Raw genomic sequence first — 23,012 nt, forward strand, 5'->3', positions numbered from 1 at the left:
ACTGTGGAGAACAGTATGTAGGTTCCTTAAAAAACTACAAATAGAACTACCATATGACCCAGCAATCCCACTACTGGACATATACCCTGAGAAAACCATAATTCAAGAAGAGTCATGTACCAAAATGTTCATTGCAGCTCTATTTACAATAGCCAGGACATGGAAGCAACCTAAGTGTCCATCATCGGATGAATGGATAAAGAAGATGTGGCACATATATACAATGGAATATTACTCAGCCATAAAAAGAAATTGAGCTATCTGTAATGAGGTGGATGGACCTAGAGTCTGTCATACAGAGTGAAGTAAGTCAGAAAGAGAAAGACAAATACCGTATGCTAACACATATATATGGAATTTAAGAAAAAAAATGTCATGAAGAACCTAGGGGTAAGACAGGAATAAAGACACAGACCTCCTAGGGAATGGACTTGAGGATATGGGGAGGGGGAAGGGTAAGCTGTGACAAAGCAAGAGAGAGGCATGGACATATATACACTACCAAACGTAAGGTAGATAGCTAGTGGGAAGTAGCCGCATAGCACAGGGAGATCAGCTCGGTGCTTTGTGACTGCCTGGAGGGGTGGGATAGGGAGCGTGGGAGGGAGGGAGACGTAAGAGGGAAGAGATATGGGAACATATGTATAACTGATTCACTTTGTTATAAAGCAGAAACTAACACACCATTGTAAAGCAATTATACTCCAATAAAGATGTAAAAAAAAAATTATACTAAGTGAAAGTCACCGAACACAAAAGGCCACATGTTATATGATTCCACTTATATGAAATGTCCAGAATAGGTAAATCTACAGAAATGGAAAGCAGACTGGTGGTTGCCAGGGACAAGGAGGAAGAGGAAATGGAGAGTAGCTGCTCAATGGGTACAGGGTTTCATTTTGGGATGATTAAAGTTTTGGAACTAGATAGGGTTGGTGGTTTTACAACACTGTGAATGCACCAAATGCCGCTGAACATTCCCTTTAAAATGGCTAATTTTATGTTAATTTCTTCTCAATAAAATAAAGTTGTAAGGAAAAGATGTGAAGACATATCAACCAAAACAAAACAAAAAAAAAACGTCTAAAATTTCAAAAAAGGGGGAGGGGAGGGGAGGTGGGAAGGGAGCAGGCTGATGTTAAGAATCCTTACCACATTCACCACAAGCTGTCTGAGCCTAGTGAAGCCACACTTCTCTACTCTATGGTTATACCTGCTAACTGGAAAGGTTACTGCAAGGGTTTTAAATATCTCACGAAGACTGGAATTCTAGAATTGCCTTCCTGGCCATTTCATCATAAATTGGGGTCACAAATTCAAGGGCCATATTTATGAACCCAAATTTAGGATACATACTCTGGTTAAGTACCAAAAGTACCAAGTATACTCCCAGGGACAATGGATTTTGCTCAAAAATCCAGGACATTTAGCTGTTAAAAACTACAGCTCTCTCAATGATTCTAACACTCAAGGGATTAAAAGAACTCATCCTCAGATATTTTACATATAGAAATAGTAAAAGCATAACTGAATTTCACTGCATTTTAAAAACACAGCTCAGGGGCTTCCCTGGTGGCGCAGTGGTTGAGAGTCCGCCTGCCGATGCAGGGGACGCAGGTTTGTGCCCTGGTCCGGGAAGATCCCACATGCCGCAGAGCGGCTGGGCCCGTGAGCCATGACCGCTGAGCCTGCGCGTCTGGAGCCTGTGCTCCACAACGGGAGAGGCCACAACAGTGAGAGGTGCGCGTACAGAGAAAAGAAAAACAAAAACAAAAAGAAAACACAGTTTATTTCCAATTCTACCATGCAGCTGAACAGGCTGTGGCTTCAGTGATGCCTGTGGTCACTAGGATTAGAGGACTCCTGGTCCCGGGAGTGCCGGGCCCTTTTATGCCTGTGAGATTTATCTTGACTCCTACTTCTACTTCTGTGACTACGCCCCTCAGAGCGCCCACTGTGCCAGCTGCAATGTGCGTCTGAGCTTCGACCTCTGTCTCTATCTCTGTTCTTGTCTTCTCTCTCTTCCCTCCTGCTTGATGACTTGTGTTCGTGCTTGGGCTTCTCCTTCCTCAGCTCCCTCTCTCGGTCCTCTGTTCCACCACAGCAGGTGGCCCTGATCTCAGGGGAGCTGGGGTGGGGCTTCCACACCTCCCTGGACTCTGACTTCTGACCCCTCTCTGAGTTCTTGCCACTGTGCTTTTTAGAGCCAGGGTCATCCTTTTCCTTTATCATCTTGCTTCTGGGCGATGAAGAGGAGGCTGGCTGCTCTGCCTGTACCTCCTGGTCAGTCTTCTCTTTTTCTTTCTTTCTTTTCTTTTTTTCCTTTCTGTCTGGAGGAAAAGAAGGGCAAAATAAGAAAAGGAAGATGGAAAAGATGGAGGACATGCAAAAGGAAAGCATCCTTGGCAGCAGCGTGAAGCAGTCACAGTCTCTACTTCCAGAAACGTGCCCCCGAGAAGCCAAGCTGGATGTCTGTCACCCTTGATATGTCGAGTTGCTGTATAAGGCAACCCCCACTCTTAATTACTTCTTTAAAGACCCTACCTCCAAATACAGTCACATTCTGAGTTACTGGGTGGGGGGGGCGGTTAGGACTTCAACATATGTATTTTGGTCACAGAATTCAGCCCATACCATTAGCCTTCTGCTGATACCTCTCCTTTCCCAATTAAAGTAAGCTTCCCCACACCTTCCCCCTTCACACTTAAGAACTGATTACCAACTCTCAGTGAATGCTAAGAAGAGCAAACACTAAGCCTACCCAGAATCTTCTCTTGGGCCTTAATGCTTTACCTTTTTTGTGTTTTTTGGTGGGTTTGCCATCTTCAGAGCCCTCAGATGAATTCAGTGAGGGAGTGTGAGCCCCGCAGCCCCTCTCCTGCAGCTCTCTGGTCACATCATCCATTTCTTCTGAGTCCTTAGGAGCCCGATAGTTAGACACATGATCCACTCGGATAGTTCTTCCTTTGATCTAAGACAGACAGGCAATGCTTCAGCAAAGACAGCCCTCCTATCTAACTATTTGAACCCAGCTGCAGAAATCCATGGTTTGAACCATACCCATTACCCTCCCGCTATTCTACTTCTCGGGAAATCTTGAAAGCAGACCTGCCCAACTGGTGTGTCACAGCACATATCCCTACACATTAATTCGCTCAGCCCTTGGGGCAGCCAGGTGGGGCCTGGCGCAGCTGGAGCCCCCAGGGCAGTTGTACTAGGCAGCCTCATCAGTTTACCCCAGAGTGCCAAACTAATATCTTCACGTTCTACGTGTGCCATGAAGTGAAAAGAGCCTGGGAAGTACTGCCCCAAAGCACAAGCAGCACGGAAAACTGTAAGAGTTCAGACGCACAAACAATGAATTACCCTCAATCTGTAACACCCACAGTGAAACACACCATGAAAAAGCCTGGCAGCAAGAGGGAATTCCTGAAATTGAGCTCACTGCTACAGCTGCTTTCCCGACACAGCAATTAGGACAAGGCCAAAGCAGACCAATAGTTGGGAGGGGGGAAGGAATCTAGAAAGGACTACTTTTTTTTTTCTTAAGCCCTCACACCTTGCTCTACCCCCACCATACAACTGGCTCACGCTGATACTATCGCTGCAAAGCACAACTCTCCAGGTGAACAACAAAAAATTGACCCCTTACTTAAAACAAAAACATTCAGGCAGATACAGACTTATTCTATAGACAAAGCCATCTGAAATTTGAAATGTCTGGCTTTTACTGTTCCATTCAAGAGCAAGTTTTTACTCTTACCTTTAAGCCTGAGCACTTTCTATCATCAATCTTATTCCCCATTTCAAAACATTTTTGAAAACCTTCCCTTTATGGTGACTCCCTTTGACTGCCGGCTCTCTTAAAAATCAAGCCTAGAACCTTTTTCCACCCTGTCCTATAATCTCCAGTTGTTCCACACTGGTGCAGTCAGTGACAAACTCTCCAAGTCAAGAGTTACCCCTCTGACCTGTGACAATGCTCGTTCAACGGCAATGCTTTTCCTAAACAAGCATAGGGACCACGTGGAGCACAGATAAGCCTGACTTGCCCCATCCCCTTCTCTTAGCCAAACGTCTCACTTACAAGGGTGGAAGAGAGAGGGGATCAGAGGAGAGAAAACTTCAGAATGAGTTACTTTTGTAGAATTTGTCATCAGATTTTAACTAGAGAATTTCCAGGGCCCAGTACTGCTAAGTCAGTGGAGACATATGACAGACATACATGGCTATGTTCTCAGCCATGAAACCATGATGGAGCCCCAAATTTCCTGACACAGGACAGCATGGAAGAGCAGCATTTGCTAGTCTCTTTGTTCTCCAGTATACCAGAAATGAGACTGGAGTGTGAGGAGGGAAAGGTGAGAAATAGAGGCCTGGTTGGGTGCCGGGTGAAGGGGAGTGGGGGGTCATGGTACCTATGCTCCTGAGGAGATGGTTTGCTAAGAGATGGGTAAAAGGAACAAGTGCTGGCAGAGTCATGAGCCAATGGAATTATTTTCTGGGATCATTTCCTGGTCAATATGTCCCCAAACCTCTGCAACCCTCACAACATACCCAGCTGACCAGTACTGCCCTTGAGCCTGTGGCTATCAGGTGGGAAATGAAACTGAAGCCCTACATGAAGGAAAAGTTCTGCTTAGTAAGCATACTCACCTTGATCCCATTAAAATTGTCAACAGCCAGAATTGTGCTCCTCTGGTCTTCATAGCAGAGGAAACAGAATCCTTTGGATTTCCCAGTCTTCTTGTCCCGTACCAAATTAATGTTAACAATTTCGCCATATCTATTTATTTTATAAAAGAGTAAGACACTATTGATTTAAAATGCAAAAACTTTCAGATTGGATGACAAAACAAAATTCAAATAATATAGTCTGTACAGGAGACACATCTAGAACAAGATGACAACGAAAGGTTAAAAATAAAAAGTTAGACAAAGATATATCAAGAACACCCAATTAAGAAATGGGTGGTAGTATTAAGATCAAAGATGACTTCAAGGCCAACAGAAAAAAACATTTACATGTGACTAAGAGGGCTCTTTTGCTCTGAAAAAGGTCCTAATACATAACAAAAGTCATGAAATTTTATGCATAAATCAACAAATCAAAAATTATAATTAAAAATAGGATGAGCAAGTAAGAGTGAAAGTATGAGAGATTTTAACACACCACTTTGAGTTCATAACACATAAAATTGACAAAAATAGGCCAGAGGAATTAATATAAAATTATATAATATAAATACAAATAAACATATAACTAATAATATAACAATTATATTGTTAAAAATATTAACATCAGACTAGTATATGTACAGATATATTTGATTGTACAAAAAGATGAGTTTCTTCTCAAGAATCCATGAAACACATATTAAAATTGACTGTAGACTAGGTCTCAAAGTAAACCTCAATCATCTCCAAAAACAGCACAGACCATATTCTCCAACCACAATGTTAAACTGCTGGAAATAATATTTTAAAACAAAAAATACCCTACCTAGAACTTGAAACCTATTCTCCAAGCTAACAACTGGATGAAAGAGAAAGTAAAACAAAATAAAGGAAAGAAATCAATGGCAGACTCTTTAGAAAATAACAAAAATGGGAATATATACCAAAATTTATGGGATGTGGCTAAAACCACACTCAGGAAAATCTGTAGACTGTACATCCCCTAAAAAGTCAATGTTACCATAACATAATTTAAACATATGAATAAATGAATGCATAAAAATTTAAAAAAATAATTTTGCATAGCAAAAAGATCACAATAAGCAAAGTCAAAAGTGAAATGACAAACTAGGAGAAAACGTTTGCAATTTATATCACAGATTAAGGACTAGAAAGCCATTTTTTTCCTTTTGCTATAAAAGACATTATCAGGACAACTGGTGGAGTTGAATAAAGTCTATAAGATTAGATAATAATACTGCAACAGTGTTGATTTCCTGAATTTGATCACTATACTGAGGTTAAACAAGAGAATGTACTTGTATTTTGGGAAATACACATTGAAGAATTTAGGAGTAAATGGGCATCATGTCTGCAACTGACTCTCAAAAGGTTAAAAAAAATATGTATAGGTGGCAAGAAATAATAACAAAGCATATGTGGTAAAATGCTAACATCTGGGGACTCCCAGTGAAGGGGGTACAGGTATACTTTATACTATTTTATAACTTGCCTGTTTTAAGCCAGAAATTATTTCAAAATAAAAAGTAAAAGAAAAAAGAATACAGGAGTTGGCTTGAAGGGACTACTACAGACCAAACTGGGACAATTTGAGCATCAAGAAATAAGAATAACAGCAATGTAGTGTAACACATCAAATAAAAAAAAAGTCCACAGCAATACAATACATGATAAAGTGTTACAACAATAAGTTAATACCCTTAACACATGAACAGCTCTTGTAAAATCAGTAAGAAAATGAGGAATACAGTAATAGGGAAAAAATAGGCAAATGATATTAATAGACAATTTACAAAGAAAAAGAAATAATAAGGGCCTGTAAATCTATGAAAGGATGTTCAACCTCCCTGATGATGAAATAAAGGCAAAGTAAAATAATACTGAGAGGCTGTATTGCAAATATTTTTTTAAATAACGATTACTGATTTGGATTCAGAAAAATGACCATTCTAGTGAGAGTGGAAATTGATACCACCTTTTCAGTGGAAACTGAAACAACCTTTTCAGAGAGTAATCTGGCAATGTTTATAAAACATCTTAAAAATGCTACCATACTGATCCAGTAATTTCACTAAGGAAACCATCAGGGATGCATACAAAGATGTATACACTACAATGTATATTGCAGTATAATTTATAACAGCAAAATATTAGAAATAATGCCCAACTTTGAAAAGAGGACAATAAAGAAAAACACCAAGATGTTAACAGCTTTTCCTTAAAGTACATTCTATTTTCTTCTTTATACTTTTTCTTTTTGCCAAATGTTCTTTTTTTTTATAACTATAAATTTTTTTTAAACATCTTTATTGGAGGACAATTGCCCCACAATGGTGTGTTAGCCTCCACCCTACAACAAAGTGAATCAGCTACACACACACACAACACACACACACACACACACACACACACACACACATCCCCCCCCCCGCATCTCCCTCCCTCCCACACTCCCTAACCCACCCCTCTAGGTGGTCACAAAGCACCAAGCTGATCTCCCTGTGCTATGCGGCTACTTCCCATTAGCTATCTATTTTACTTTTGGTAGTGTATACATGTCCATGCCACTCTCTCACTTTGTCACAGCTTACCCTTCCCCCTCCCCATATCCTTAAGTCCATTCTCTAGTAGGTCTGCGTCTTTATTCCCATCTTGCCCCTAGGTTCTTCATGACCTTTTTTTTTTTTAGATTCCATATATGTGTTAGCATATGGTATTTGTTTTTCTCTTTCTGACTTACTTCACTCTGTATGACAGACTCTAGGTCCATCCACCTCACTGCAGGTAACTCAATTTCGTTTCTTTTTACAGCTGAGTAATATTCCATTGTATATATGTGCCACATCTTCTTTATCCATTCATCTGTTGATGGACACTTAGGTTGCTTCCATGTCCTGGCTATTGTAAACAGAGCTGCAATGAACATTTCGGTACATGACTCTTCTTGAACTATGGTTTTCTCAGGGTATTGCCAAATGTTCTATAATGACTATACATTACTCTGATAATCAGAAAACAAAATACTTTTTGAAAGCCACTGTTATCAATCGCAAAGGCAATCTTCATGGAGAGCAACGTGTATAGCCAGAACAGAGAACTGGAATAAACACACACACTAGCTGTGTGATATAAACACACTCAATGCAAATAAGACAAAAACAGCTCCCAGATGGAAGGCTGGATCAGGGAGAGGTATCACAAAGGAGTGGAAATTATAGGCTGTACCTGCTGTGAACTTCCCAATAACCAGGAGTTGGAGGAAGCAGCCTCTGTCCCTCTCAGGGCCTTCTACCATGGCCGCCTTCTTGTTGTTGTTGTTGTTGTTTTGCTTTTTGTTTGTTTGTTTGTTTTGCGGTACGCGGGCTTCTCACTGTTGTGGCCTCTCCTGTTGCGGAGCACAGGCTCCAGACGCACAGGCTCAGCGGCCATGGCTCACAGGCCCAGCCGCTCTGCGTCATGTGGGATCTTCCCGGACCAGGGCACAAACCCGTGTCCCCTGCATCGGCAGGCGGACTCTCAACCACTGCACCACCAGGGAAGCCCCATGGCCTTCTTCTTGCCCAATTTCTTTCCCATGGCCTTCTGCCCTATATGCTGCCCAACCATTCTGCCAGAACCTGCTGCCCCCTAAGTTGCCCAACCACTCAGCCAGGGCCCTCTGCCCACTGGAAGGCCCAACCATGCCCTGCCATGGCAATGACTCTGCCAGGGTGTGCTAGCCGTGTTTGCTTGCCCAACCTCTTTTACCATGGTCCTCTTCCCCTGAGGGCTACACAGCCCAGGGGTCATGGCCCTCTGCTCCTGTGAGCTGCCAAGGCCCTCTGGCCCTATGGACTAACTACTCTATGTAGCTCTGGGGTTGTGCCCAACCCCTCTCCTACCAGCTGCCACTACTAGTGTGAGCTGCCAAGACCCTCTCCCACCCAGTGCTGCTGCTATCATCCCATAGCAGAATGAAGAATATAAGGTTCTCCTAGACATTCTTATTCCTCAGCAGCCTGTGATTCTCAGCCTCCGGTTAGAGACTGGCTCTGCTCACTTACCTTACCCTAATCTAGAAACAAAGCAAGCAAACTATTGCCTAAACCTGTTGCTTTTTTCCCAATTTCTCTGTGCTTTGCCCTAATCCTACAATGCCACACAGGTGTGGGCCCAGAAGGGCCCCGTGATCATGAGTTACCACGGGTTTGTAGGAGCCCGAAGAGATGGGCCAACACAGTACCTTCCTGGGAGTTCCAGCCTGTTCCAGTGTAGGCCTCACTGAAAAAGTAATAAAAATAGACCAGAATCCCCAAGACAGCCTCCTAAATCATCCAACTTCTTGGATCTTCCACATTGGGAGAGTACCAGCACCATGTCCTGGGACTGATCTAAACTAGAGCAGAAGCTCCAGCCCTCCCTGTGCAGGGAGGCCGGTCAGCCTAGAATTAAAATAAATGGTTTTTGTGATGCCATAAAATGCATTATGGAAGCAAACTATGCTCATGACTGAGAAGGCAGAAAATGAAAGGGGACTTACTGTGAGAACACACAGATGATGTCCCCTTCAGTCAGCTCATAAGGAAGCCCTCCTAGAAGAAAAAAACACATTTCAGTTCAGCAAACATTTACCAAGTGTCTACTATGTGCCATGCATGCTTCCAGCTAGGCACTGGGGGTGCAAAGAAGAGTAAACAACAGGGCCTGCCCTCCAAGAACTCACAGTCTGATGCAATCACAGAAACACATAGAAGATGTAGCAGTAGTACAGAAAAAACAGTGATTAACTTTGAGTGGAAAGATCAGGGCCACCCCTAACCAAACTAGTCCTCCTCACACCCAAAATCTTCTGGACAAAGCAGATAGTTTCCAGCACAAAACTTGGATTCCATAAACATATCTTGAACTCATGTGCTCTTTATCTACAAATTCAACAGCTAAGATCCAAAATCAGTTTAAATATGCAAATATTAACCCCAACTCACACAGACTAAGGATTATAAAGTCAATTGTTAAGCATTTCATAGGAAATAAATTCCCCTGCAAATGTTTCCTTCCTCATCAGTAGAATGGGGATATTAGTACTTTCTTCACAGAATTTGTATAAGAATTAAATAAAACAATGTTTATAAAATGCTTAGCACAATGTCTGGTGCAATAACCTCTTTGAATAACCTGTCAAATTACTGGATGTGACACAAGTGAATACAGAGATGGTGATATGACCATGGATAGAAGGCAGGAGCTAATTAGATGAGGAAAATAAATTCTGAGGGAAGGGGAATGGGGCGGGAGGGAGTTGGCAGTAATATGGGATAGGGGCTAAGACCATGAGTTCTAAAATCCCATAGTTCTGGCTGTTTCACTTACTAGCTATTGGAAGAAAGTCTATTAACTTCTCTGCACCTCAGTTTCCTTAGCTGTATAAATGGGGGGACGGGGGTGATAAAAATGGTCTCTGAGGGCTTCCCTGGTGGCGCAGTGGTTGAGAGTCCGCCTGCCGATGCAGGGGACACGGGCTCATGCCCCGGTCCGGGAAGATCCCACATGCCGCGGAGCGGCTGGGCCTGTGAGCCATGGACGCTGAGCCTGCGCGTCCGGAGCCTGTGCTCCGCAACGGGAGAGGCCACAACAGTAAGAGGCCCGCGTACCGCAAAAAAAAAAAAAAAAAAAAAAAAAATGGTCTCTGAGAAACCAAGTGGCACGATTCTTAGCATAGTGGATGACAAGCAGTACCTATCATGAGCACTGACTTGGCAGAGAGAGAAAACTAGAAATGGGGGAGAGAAAAGACATGGAAAACGGATTCACAGGCAGAGAGCGGAAGGAAATAAAAGTGAGTGATGAATGTCGGGAGGACTGAAGGGCGGGAACGCTGAAATGTTAGGGAGCAGGTCAGGAGAGAATGAGGAGCCCTACGGGAGAAAGATGTGGGCCTCACCCAAGAAGATCCAGGCGCTGTCCTTGTACTCGGAGTGCCAAGACACCTTCTCCGCTACCCCCAGCTGGACCTCACGCTCATTCAGCTCGTTGATCAGCTTAACCTTAGTTAAAGGGCTGCACAGGGCGCGAAAAAGCGCACAAGTAAGCGCGGCCCGGCCTGAGGTAAAGGAGAGCAAAACTGGGGGACTAATTTTCTAGTCTCCCCGCCTCTCCCGCCCCTCAGCCCCGGTAGGCCACCTCCGGCTGCCCGTCCCCGACACCTCCCCTCAGAGGGAAGCTCTGGGGCCTTACTTCATCTCTGCAGGTTCACGCTCAGAAGCTAGGAACAGCCTTCACGCTCAGAACCTAGGAAGAGACTTCCGGGAGAAGCCGTAAGACACATGCGCAGCCCCAGCGCCGCGCGCCCATTGGTCTCCGCGGAGCTTGCGCCGTGACGGAAGAACGCAGCCGTGTGCCCATTGGTCTTCGCGGAGCTTGCGCCGTGCCGGAAGAACGCAGCCGCGCTCCCATTGGTCTCCGCGGAGCTTGCGCCGCGCCGGAAGAGCGCAGCCGCGCTGCGGGCGCGGCGCCTGCGCACTAGGTCGAGAAGCCGCATTCCTGGTCTGGTGAACTTGTTCCGTCAGAGTTTTTCTCTGGTCCCTCCCTTCCTTCCTCTGTGAAATTGGGCGAGAGTGTGAGCCTGGTCTGTTACAGGATTCCTAGCTCTTGGACGACGCCTGGCATTGATTGGGTTAGCTATAAATGTTTGCTGAATTAAGACTGAAAAAGGTGCCTGATACGGCGACTTGAGTCCCAGCCTTCGCTCCCAGGGCTAATTCCCACTCCATCCTTCACTCCAGCCGATTACTCACACGCACACCCCCATCAAATCATCCCTGTTCAGGAGTGATGGCAGAAAAGTGAAGAAGATACGTGAGGGGGTAAATCTTTTTTGTCTCTCAAATCCCAATGCATAGGCAACTGACAAGTGTGCCTCCATAGGCTGAATTGAATACCCAGATTTGTGTGAAAGCTGCTACCCCTTTTCCGTAGTCACTTTCCTACTCAAGCGGGAGGTAGAAATTCATATTGTTAAATTAATAGCTAACAGTTGAGCAGAAAATGCTAGATTGTGTGCTAATCAATTTACATGCGTTGGCCCTCTATCCTCGTAACAACCCCGTGAAGTCTACAGATACTATTATGGTCCCCATTTTATAGAAGAAACTGAGGTTTAAAGGAGTTAAAGAGCTTGAAAGGTACTCTCTCTCTACCCATCAGGTCTGGCTGATTCATCAATCCTTACTGAGCATCTGTATTTGTCCTGTATAGAAAGTCTGTAGACAGGATTGTAAGGTTGGGTTCCCTGCCTTCAAAGAGCTATAATATCATCGAGGGGACAGGGTATATTTGCTTGATAGATTTTACTCCAGAAATAATCAGGAACATGTAGAAGAGGTGGTGGCATATAATGTGTGAATAAACCATACTGAAGACTTGAATCCATCTTGCATATGTGGACATCAGTATCTGGTCTCAGATCATGCATGGTCTAAAAGTGAAATTCCAGAGCTGTGTAGTTCTCTGTGTAGGCCTAGCTCAGAGCCCCAGAAACTAGGCACTTCATAAAAGTACTTTGATGACGATGGTGATGATGACAACTGTACCCTCAGTGGTTCACGATGTACTCTTGCCAAGAAGCAGAACAGAGGCTGCCCATAAATGACAGTTTCTCTTCATTCATTCTGTGTCTTTTCCCCTCCCCTACTCCAACCCAGCTATTCATTAACTTTGTAGAATTACCTTGGCAATGAAAACTAAACAGTGACAGATTGCATATGGGTTTTATCTGCTCCTAGAAACCTTAGGTTGCTTAGTTGTAGGGTTGAAGTAGTCACTGCAAAGTGGTAAACTAGCATGCAGTATTATCTGGCTGGATTCTTCAGGCAACTGTGAAATGAGAGAATTGGAGCAATACCTGGGCCTTAGTCATCAGAGTTCAAAAAGAAGATGAAGCAAAAGAGGAGAATAAGATGAACGAAATAATAGCCAGCTTGGATGGCAAACGCTGGTCCTCCTCTCAGACATTAAATTCAGAGGGTCCTCTGGATTCCCATCCCCTTTCCACTCAGACTTATGGAAATCTCTAGGCATCATCTTACCTACCAATTCCTACCAAGTGGAAGCACATTCATGGAGATGTCCCAGGTAAACTAGGAAGATTTTTAGCTTTCCCAGCTTCTACTCCTTTCTCCACCAATAACATTCATTTAGCACCCATTGTATGCAGAGCTCACTTTTAGGTTCAGTGGGTAATGCTAAGGAAACTGAAGGCAGTCCCCACATTCAAGGAAAAGCTGAACAATATGTCTAGACAAATTCATCTCTCCACTTCCCACCACCACACCACATCCCAATGTTATCACCATTTTCCTGGTTGCCCAGGTTCAAAAACAGGGATGTCATGTGTCAGTCTTCCCTATTACTCACCCAAAAATATATATCCAGGGCTTCCCTGGTGACGCAGTGGTTGAGAGTCCGCCTGCCAATGCGGGGGACACGGGTTCGTGCCCCAGTCCGGGAAGATCCCACATGCCGCGGAGCGGCTGGGCCCGTGAGCCATGGCTGCTGAGCCTGTGCGTCTGGAGCCTGTGCTCCACAACGGGAGAGGCCACAACAGTGAGAGGCCCGTGTACCACAAAAAATATATATATATATACATATATATATGTATATATATATCCAATCACCAATTCCTAATAATTGTGTCACTGCAGTGTCTATAAAACACATCCGTCTACTCTGTGGTGTTTTGAGTCATTGTCACATGCCTCCCAGCTCTTTCAGTACTCTTATAACTGCCCCAGCCCCTATTCTCCAGTCTTTTCTCCCACTGCGCCTCACCATGAAGCCTCAACTTCAGCCAGGTTCCACTTCTATCCATTCCCTCAAGGGCCCCTTTCATTATCCAATCCAGATACCTCTTCTGAGAGAGCCCCATATCCCTGGGCCACTCGCCTCTCTCTAACTGAAACCTGCCCAAGCTCCAAACTCTCATCAAGGCATCTCTCATACAGGAAACCTTTCCTGACCTTGCCAGCCTGCAGTGATGGCTCTCACTTCTGAACTCTGCAGCACTTTGCTGCTCTTTTATGCTCTCCCCCCAAAAAGACTGTGAGATCCCAGAAGGTAAAGACTGCATCTTTAAGCTCTCAGCACCTCAAACCTCAAACACTTTCCTGCACACATAGCAAGCACACAATACACTTATTGGTTAATGAAACTGAAAACACAACTATGGTTACCTTTAGGGAAACAGATGAAGGTAGGGGGAAAGAGGCTTTTATTTTCCCTTTGTCCCTTTCTATACTGTTAGAACTTTCTTACCATTATCCAGCTATCTTACCTTTATCACACTTTTTTATTGCCATGTTATGATCTTAATTTTCTTGCTTTTGTCTTTTATTCATTCAACAAATATTTATTGAGCAACTATTATATGCTAGACACTGTTCTAAGTGCTGGGGTTATAACAGTAAACAAGGCAAGTGGAATTCCTGTCCTTATGGAGTTTACATTCTTGTTGGGAAAGAAGGAAAACAGACATATAAATATACATTTGATGTTGATAAATGCTATGAAGGAAAAATAAAGCAGCATTAGGGGGCAGAGAGTGAGAGAGTATTGGTATTTTATAAAGGGTGTCAGTCAAAGAAGCCCCCCCGATAAAGTGACATGGAGGTGGAGATCTGCAAGCCATGGGGGTATCTGGGGAGCAAGCCATGGGGGTATCTGGGAGAAGACTGTTCTAGGTAGCAGGAACAGTACGTGCAAAGGTCCTGAGACAGGAGTGTGTTTGAGAAACAACAAGGAGGCCAGAGTGACTGGAGAGGAGCAGGCAAGGGAAAGAATGACAAATTTTTGTTTATTTAACAAAATCCAATTTAATACCCACCATGTTCCAGACATTGTTTTAGGTACTTTACACATATTAATTCATTTACTTCTGACAACAGCTCTATGAAGGAGATACTGTAATCCCCATGTTGCCGATGAGGAAACTGAGGCACAGAGAGGTTAAGTCACTTACCCTAGGTCACACAATGGGAGAGCCAGGATAGTGTGGCTTCAAAGTCTGTACCCTTAGCCACTATGCACAGGATAAGCGGGGTTCAGGGGAGCAAATCAGGCATGGCCATGTTGGGTGGCAACTTCGGATTTTACTCAATGTGAGGTGAGAAGCCACTGAAGGATTTTAGTCTGACTTACATTTTAGCAGGATCACTTTGGCCACAGATTGGAGGTGGCCAGGGGCGGGGAAGTGGGAGGGGGAATGCCTAAGGTAGAAGCAGGAAGACTAGTTAGAAAGCTCTGCAATAATTCAGGCAAAAGATGTTGGTGGTTTATCTCAGGGTGACAGCAAAGGAGGTGGTATTCCATGCTGGTATCTTTTTAAGCTAAAAAATATATTTAAAAAAATAAATAAGAACACATCTAACACCAACATAAAGTCATATCCTGTGTTTGCGAGTGTTTAGGTGCTGGGCTAGATGCTGGGGATACTACAGTGAACAAGACCATAAGACACCAGCTCACAATGTTGCCAGACAATTACATATGTGAATAAATATAACACAAAAGGATGAGTGTCAAAATGAAGACATGAGTGAACTGCTATTGGAACTAGATAAGGAATCAGTTAATTCTGATTGCTTGGGGTCAGAGGGAGCTGGGGATGGAAAGCAGATTGTCATGTAAAGATACAGAAAGGCAGGTAACAGTTGAGCTGGATCTTGAAGGCAATCACCATGCAGGTGGAAGATAGGGGATGGGTGCCATGCAGAAAGAGCGTTTCAAGCAGAGGAACCAGCAGAAGAAGAACCACCAAAGGCAAAAGCATCAAAGTGTATGGTGTACTTACAATGCCAAGACATGGAAGCAACCTAAGGGTCCATCAACAGATGAATGGATAAAGAAGATGTGGTATATATATATATATATATATATATATATATATATATATACACATACATACACACACACACACACACACACACATACACACACACACAATGGAATACTACTCAGCCATTAATAGAATGAAATAATTCCAAGTGCAGCAACATGGATGGACCTAGAGATTTTCATACTAAGGGAAGTAATCCAGAAAGAGAAAGACAAATATTATATAGGTAAACAACAAGGACCTACTGTATAGCACAGGGAACTATATTCAATATCTTGTAATAACCTATAATGGAAAAGAATCTGAAAAAGAATATATATATATATTTATATCACTAACTTTGCTGTACACCTGAAACTAACACAACACTGTAAATTAACTATACTTCAATTTTTTTAAAGTGTATAGTGTGACCAGGGGATGGAATGGGGGGCAGGACATCCTATGAAGATGGAAGAGTTCAGGCCATTTTGTGAAGGGCCTTGTAGACGAAGCCAAGAAAGTCAGATTCCATTCTTTTACATGTAGCTATCCAGTTTTCTCAGCACCACTTATTGAAGAGGCTGTCTTTTCTCCATTGTATATTCTTGCCTCCTTTATCAAAGATAAGATGACCATATGTGCGTGGGTTTATCTCTGGGTTTTCCATTCTGTTCCATTGATCTATATTTCTGTTTTTGTGCCAGTACTATATTGTCTTGATTACTGTAGCTTTGTAGTATAGTCTGAAGTCAGGGAGCCTGATTCCTCCAGCTCCATTTTTCTTTCTCAAGATTGCTTTGGCTATTCGGGGTCTTTTGTGTTTCCATACAAATTGTGAAATTTTTTGTTCTAGTTCTGTGAAAATGCTGTCCATCGACAGATGAATGGATAAAGAAGATGTGGCACATATGTACAATGGAATATTACTCAGCCATAAAAAGAAACGAAATTGAGTCATTTGTAGTAAGGTGGATGGACCTAGAGTCTGTCATACAGAGTGAAGTAAGTCAGAAAGAGAAAAACAAATACCGTATGCTAACACATATATATGGAATCTAAAAAAGAAAAATGGTTCTGAAGAACCTAAGGGCAGGACAGGAATTAAGATGCAGAGGACATAGAGAATGGACTTGAGGACACGGGGAGGGGGAAGGGTAAGCTGGGACGAAGTGAGAGAGTGGCATGGACATATATACACTACCAAATATAAAATAGCTAGCTAGTGGAAAGCATATAGCACAGGGAGATCAGCTCGGTGATTTGTGTCCACCTAGAGGGGTGGGATAGGGAGGGTGGGAGGGAGACACAAGAGAGAGGAGTTACGGGGATATATGTATACGTATAGCTGATTCACTTTGTTATACAGCAGAAACTAACACACCATTGTAAAGCAATTATACTCCAATAAAGATGTTTTTAAAAAAGTCAGATTCCAGCCTGTAGGCAATGAGAGGTGATCATATGGCTCAGTCATTCAGTCATTCAGCCAACCAACAAGGCAGCTGCTTTTATTGAGGACCTGCTATACGCAGATACTGCATTAGGTACTGAGAATACAAAGGGGAACATGCTCAGTCTCAAGGGAAAACATATATGTGGGGGGAAAAATATAATCCTGGCATTCTCCCTTAACCCTGGGAATGAAATTGTCAATTTTATTTTAGATCACCTTGGAACCACTATGGAGAATAGACTGAAGGTGCACGAGTTCTTATGTTGGGAGAGCAGTTGGCTGTGATGGGCAGGACCAAAGTCAACAGACTTCAGTGGCACAATATGTTGATTGAAGTAAATGTGGGTGGTGAGGAAACATCTAGGGATGACGCTTAGGTTTCTGGTTCAAGACTAGCTGGGTAATGACATTCTGCCGAGGCAAGAAAGGCAGAGAGGAAGACTGGTTTGGGAGAAAGATTATGAATTCATTGGTAAACTGTTGAGTCAAAGTGCCTGAGGAGCCAACAAAGGAAATGAGGAGGAGGATGACAGATGAAGATGAAGCAGCAGGAGAAAGTAGGATTCAAGAAGAGTGAAAGGTGATCAACATTGTCAGACACTACAGAAAAGGTCTCTTGGTAGAAGCACCTTTAATTTTTCAGTGTTTTCATCCACTTATTTCAATTGATCCAAAAACAATGTCACCATCAGGAAGGCTGACTCAAGAGGACCCATAAATCTAAGCAGCATGCCATCCTGTACTTACCTGCTCCCACACTGGAGACTTAGGGGCAATGCTGCTTGATGGAAGCAAAACAGAAGCCTAAAACAATGGATGCAGGCCACACTTTACTTGAGTTAAAGAAAGCTGTTTAAATGTATTTGTTTCAAAGATCTGGTCCTGATTTGTAGGTTTCCTGGAGGACTAAAGGGAATAAGAAATGATACATTGTGTTAACAGAGGATCTTATCATCTCTTCCTGGGACATTAGCTTGAATCCATGCGTGGGCTTCAGGGAGTCTATGAAGACCCTGAATTTGTTTGTATGATGTGTATGTACATGAACATGTGCATTTTTTAGAGGGAGGTCCACAGCTTCCATCAGATTTTTAAAGGGTTCTATGATTCAAAAACAACAGCTAGGAGAGAGTATGAAGAAAAGGGAACCCTCCTACACTGTGGGTGGGAATGTAAATTGGTGCAGTCACTATGGAGAACAGTATGGAAGTTCCTTAAAAAGCTAAAAACAGAGTTACCATATGATCCTGCAATCCCACTCCTGGGCATGTACATCCGGAGAAAACCGTAATTCAAAAAGATACATGCACCCCAATGTTCATTGCAGCACTGTTTACAATAGCCAAGACATGGAAGCAATCTAAATTTCCATCGACAGATGAATGGATAAAGAAGATGTGGTACATACATACAATGAAATACTACTCAACCATGAAAAAAGAATGAAATAATGCCGTTTGTAGCAACATGGATGGACCTAGAGATTATTATACTAAGTGAAGTAAGTCAGACAGAGAAAGACAAATATCATGTATCACTTATGTGTGGAATCTAAAAAATGATACAAATGAACTTATTTACAAAACAGAAATAGACTCACAGACATAGAAAACAAATTTACCTTTACCAAAGGGGATAGGTGGGTGGGGAGATAAATTAGGAGTTTGGGATTAACATATACACACTGCTATATACAAAATAGGTAAACAACAAGGACCTACTGTATGGCACAGGGAACTGTACTCAATATTTTGTAATAACTTAGAAAAGAATCTGGAAAAGATTATATATATGTATAAATATATGTATGTATGTATAACTGAATCACTGTGCTGTACAATTGAAACTAACACAACATTGTAAATCAACTATACTTCAGTTTTTAAAAAATACCACAATAACAGCTAAGGATAACTGCCTTAGATAAGCACCTTTGATTATCTGTGAATACTGTCATCCACAGATAATTGAGAGCAGTCTGCAAAGCTTAGCAAGAAGGTGTTGCAGGAGAACTGGCATGAGTTATGTGAGTCAGGTATTGGTGAACTGGAAGCACAACTGCACCCCTATGGGCTCCCTGCCAGGCTCAGCACAACTGTTGGTCCCTGGCAATCTGATGCTTTAGGTAGAATCCCAAGTAACTGGACGGAGAATCCCGAACTCTTGAGGAGCAAGAGGCCAAGTTGCTTCCAGGGGTGAGTTTGCCTTCTAGAAGACACACAACAGATGTCCTTTTACCACCTGGCTGTCATTTTCCCCTTCCTCCACTGCCCAGAGCAGCAGCTTTCTACACGTCAAGCATCACAAATTTCAGAAGCAGCCAAGATTTCTGATAAGCTGACTTTGAAAGCAGAATCCAGTTCCAGAGAAGAAAGTGAGAGAGTAAAGAAGAAATTGCTGGGGGAGTAAATGGCTCTGATCCAAGAGGAGCCTCCTGTAATCACAAATCACATTTACTCTAAATCCATGATGTTAAATCCCCATTGGCATGCAGGCCTATGGAGTGTGTGTGCTGAACTGAACTGAATGGGACAATCATACCAGATGGGGTGAGGAACAGAGCTGGGCCAATCCAACTGGAGCTGAATGGAAAAGCAATTTTTTTTTTTTTTTTTTTTTTTTTTTGCGGTACGTGGGCCTCTCACTGCTGTGGCCTCTCCCATTGCGGAGCACAGGCTCCGGACGCGCAGGCTCAGTGGCCATGGCTCACGGGCCCAGCCGCTCCGCGGCACGTGGGATCTTCCCGGACCGGGGCACGAACTCGTGTCCCCTGCATCGGCAGGCGGACTCTCAACCACTGCGCCACCAGGGAAACCCGGAAAAGCATTTTTGAGGGATGACAGGAGCCTGCCTACTCAGGTCAATCTCCAACCCAATGACTAGTGCTCTACTCCCTATTCTCCAAAATGTTCCCTGCATGATCAGCTTTTACTGTCCTCATTTTCACTATTTGAGCCAGACTTTTTCTGGGGTGTTCTGTTGCTGAGCCATATCACAGAATGACATATAGAGACCAAGGTGAAGAAGCTAGTTAGCAGGAATGATCCAGAAACACTGATCCAGAGAGTAGGAGACAGTCTGCAGATTAGGGAAAGGAGTGGGTGGGCCACAGGGCAGAGAAGCCAGATCACTGAGACACATCATTGAAAAGACTAGATCAGATGGGCGATCAGAGAGACAAGCTGAGGGGCAAGAAAAGCCCTCAGAAAAGAAGCACAGGACGGGCCTGTCTTGGCTCAAGTCACAATGACATTGCATGTAGGCTGGCAGCATTCTTCTTGTATGTGGTGAGGGCTAGCATCCTTCATGAGGCTGGGCACAGGTTTTCAAAGCCTTCAGATGATGCCACACAGCTTTCACCCTTTCTCTGGTCAGCAATTTACATTTCTGTAATAACATTACAATTCTGAAGAGACCAGCTGACAGAGTTAGAAGAATATAGACTCTGAGGCTTGGCAGACCTGGGTTCAAACCCCAGTTCCACCCCTTGCTAGCTGTGGAACCCTGAGCAGTTTAATTAGCTTCAATGAACTTCCATGTGCGTTGGTGGTAATATCATTTCACGTGGATATTGTGAGGAATAAATGAGATCACACATGTAAAGTGTGTGTGATAAAATGTAGGTATTACTAATATTAACAATAATCTTCTCAGATTCTACATACCCCCAGGCATTGTTACAATCCCCCACCCCTTCTGCAGCCCCCAAATCTTACCCCCAGATCTTCCTCAGGAAACAGTTGGAAATGGCTGTCTGAGAATGTGTGTGTGTGCATTTCTGTATAGTCCGAAAAAGGCCTTTGCAAACTAGTGCCTGAGTTGGAATAGGAAGGGGGAGTTTTGAGGAGGTTTTTTCTTTTGAAATTACATGAATACATCCTCACTGTGAGAATATATAACAAGTAAGAAGTATTCAAAGTAAATCATGATGGTCTCTCTTCACCCCCCATCAATCCCACTGCCCACCTCACAGTTATTCACTCACTGTTAACAATCTCCTCTCTATACATTTAGCTGAGGTTTGGGGTTTTATTTTCATAAGTGGGTTCAGACTCTACATATTGATGTGTGACTTGATTTATCAACCAACAACATGTCTTGGAGGTCTCTCTGTGTCAGGACATATAAACCCATCCCATTCTTTTCACACCACTGCATAATATTTCACAGTAATGGATGTACCAGTCTACTCATTCAGGAAGAGATATTAAAGTCCTGGGAAAGATGCAGCTAAACCATCACTGGCAGATGGCTGGTCTAGGCACCATGAGAAATCAGGTGTAACTTGTCTTGAATATCTTCCTAGAGTTCGTCTCCCACGAGCCTGGCTCCAAAGCCAGGCTCTGTTGAAGCCTGGCATCTCCTGCACTCCCATTCCAGCTGAAACCTGTGGCCCTTTGTCCCATTCCCTAGGGGTGGATGAAGCGCCCTGTTGCATCCTTGGTGACAGCTCATGTGACCAGCCTTTAATGCATTCGTTATAGAATAGTTTGACCGGAGATTAAGCCCTTTCATTCTTCCCTTTCTCAACCCCAGCTTGTTTGCCTTGTCAATGCTCCACACTGGAGACTCAGAGTCCTCAGTCTGCTCCAGGACTGTAAAGACCAGCAACCAACCTCCCAGGAAGGAGCCATGTTCTCTGTGGCTATGATCTAGGACACACAGCTGAGACCAGGTGGTGGTGTGGGAAAGGGGGTAGAAAATACCAAGGGAAACACAGAGATGGGGGTAGCTAAGAATGAAGGGAGAGAGCTAAGGGAGACTCTTGGAGGCCCATCAAAAACAGATTGTGTAGGGAGTGAAAGACAATTCAGTGGGAATAATGATGTTTTGCACCACTGCAGAATCTCCTTCTAAGGCCCTCCTGACAGGTGGGCATTCATCGTTTACTTGCATACTTCCAATGACAGAGAGCTCACTATTTTCCAAGGATGCCTAAATTAGTTTGAATCTGCGTGTGGGTTCCTGAGACAGAAAACAGGGAAGTGTTAACGGCTAAAAGAAAACAAATAACAGTCTAGGATATGAGCAAAGGAAAAGTAGACTGAGAAGAGCATCTGTTGGGGATGGAGGGAAAAGAGACCTGGGCAGCAGAGAATACTGGTGCAATAGGCAGAATAATGGTCCCCACACCACCAAACATGTGCACATCCTAATCCCCAGAACCTATGAGTATTTTACCTTACATGACAAAAGGCACTTTGCAGATGTGATTAAGGATCTTAATATGGGGAGGATATCATGGATAGCCGGGTAGACTCAAAGTAATCACAGGGTCCTTTAAAAGAGGGAGGCAGAAGGGTAAGAGTCAGAGGAGGAGATGTGATTATGGAAGCAGAGGTCTGAGGATGTGCCATGAGCCAAGGAATGTGCTCAGCTTCTAAAAGCTGAAAAAGACAAGGAAATTATTCCCCGCTAGAGGCTCCCGAAGGAATGCAGCCCTACCAACACCTTGATTTGAGCCTGTGGGACCAGTTTGGGACTTCTGATCTTGAGAACTAAGATAATAAATTTGTGTGATTTAAACCGCTGTGTTTATGGTAGTTTGTTACAGCAGCAAAATGAAACTAATACAACCAGGCACCTGACAGTAGGAGAGAGGAAAGGACAACTTTACCATGCCTACAGATCACCTGGAGATCTTGTTCAAATGCAGACTCTGCATCAGTAAGTCTTGGGCAGGGCCTGAGATTTGCATTTCTACCAAGCTGTCAGGTCATACCAATGTTCCTGATCTGATACACCCTTTGATTAACAAGAGGATAGAAGAAAATCAAGAAAAATACCTGTGTAACATTTTACTGTTCATAAAGCCTTTTTGCATCCATCATATCTCATTTTTATCATACCCACAACACTGAGAGGTAGGTATTATTGCCCCCATGTCACACATGAGGAAGCCAAAGCTAAATCAGAGAGGTGAAGTCATTTGTCCACACAAAAGCACAGAAATAGCGTCAGGCTGGCCCCCAGGTGCCCTGACTCCAGAGCCTGTGCTTCTGCCATTTGACA

The 23,012-nt window shown here is 43.4% G+C and overlaps 1 protein-coding gene across 1 annotated transcript; it reads right to left on the bottom strand.

Moving 5' to 3' along the window:
• Nucleotides 1-1,772: 1,772 nt before the first annotated feature.
• On the bottom strand, nucleotides 1,773-11,016 carry RBMX2 (RNA binding motif protein X-linked 2). The gene is made up of 6 exons (XM_060137047.1): nucleotides 10,912-11,016; nucleotides 10,619-10,734; nucleotides 9,218-9,269; nucleotides 4,657-4,786; nucleotides 2,794-2,971; nucleotides 1,773-2,330 (listed from the first exon to the last, which is right to left on the bottom strand). Exons 1-6 carry the CDS (start codon nucleotides 10,914-10,916, stop codon nucleotides 1,828-1,830), a joined length of 984 nt encoding a protein of 327 aa, XP_059993030.1. The 5' UTR covers nucleotides 10,917-11,016; the 3' UTR covers nucleotides 1,773-1,827.
• Nucleotides 11,017-23,012: the final 11,996 nt, after the last annotated feature.

The sequence above is a fragment of the Lagenorhynchus albirostris genome, chromosome X, assembly GCF_949774975.1.
Source record: "Lagenorhynchus albirostris chromosome X, mLagAlb1.1, whole genome shotgun sequence".
In the NCBI taxonomy this organism is placed as follows: domain Eukaryota; kingdom Metazoa; phylum Chordata; class Mammalia; order Artiodactyla; family Delphinidae; genus Lagenorhynchus; species Lagenorhynchus albirostris.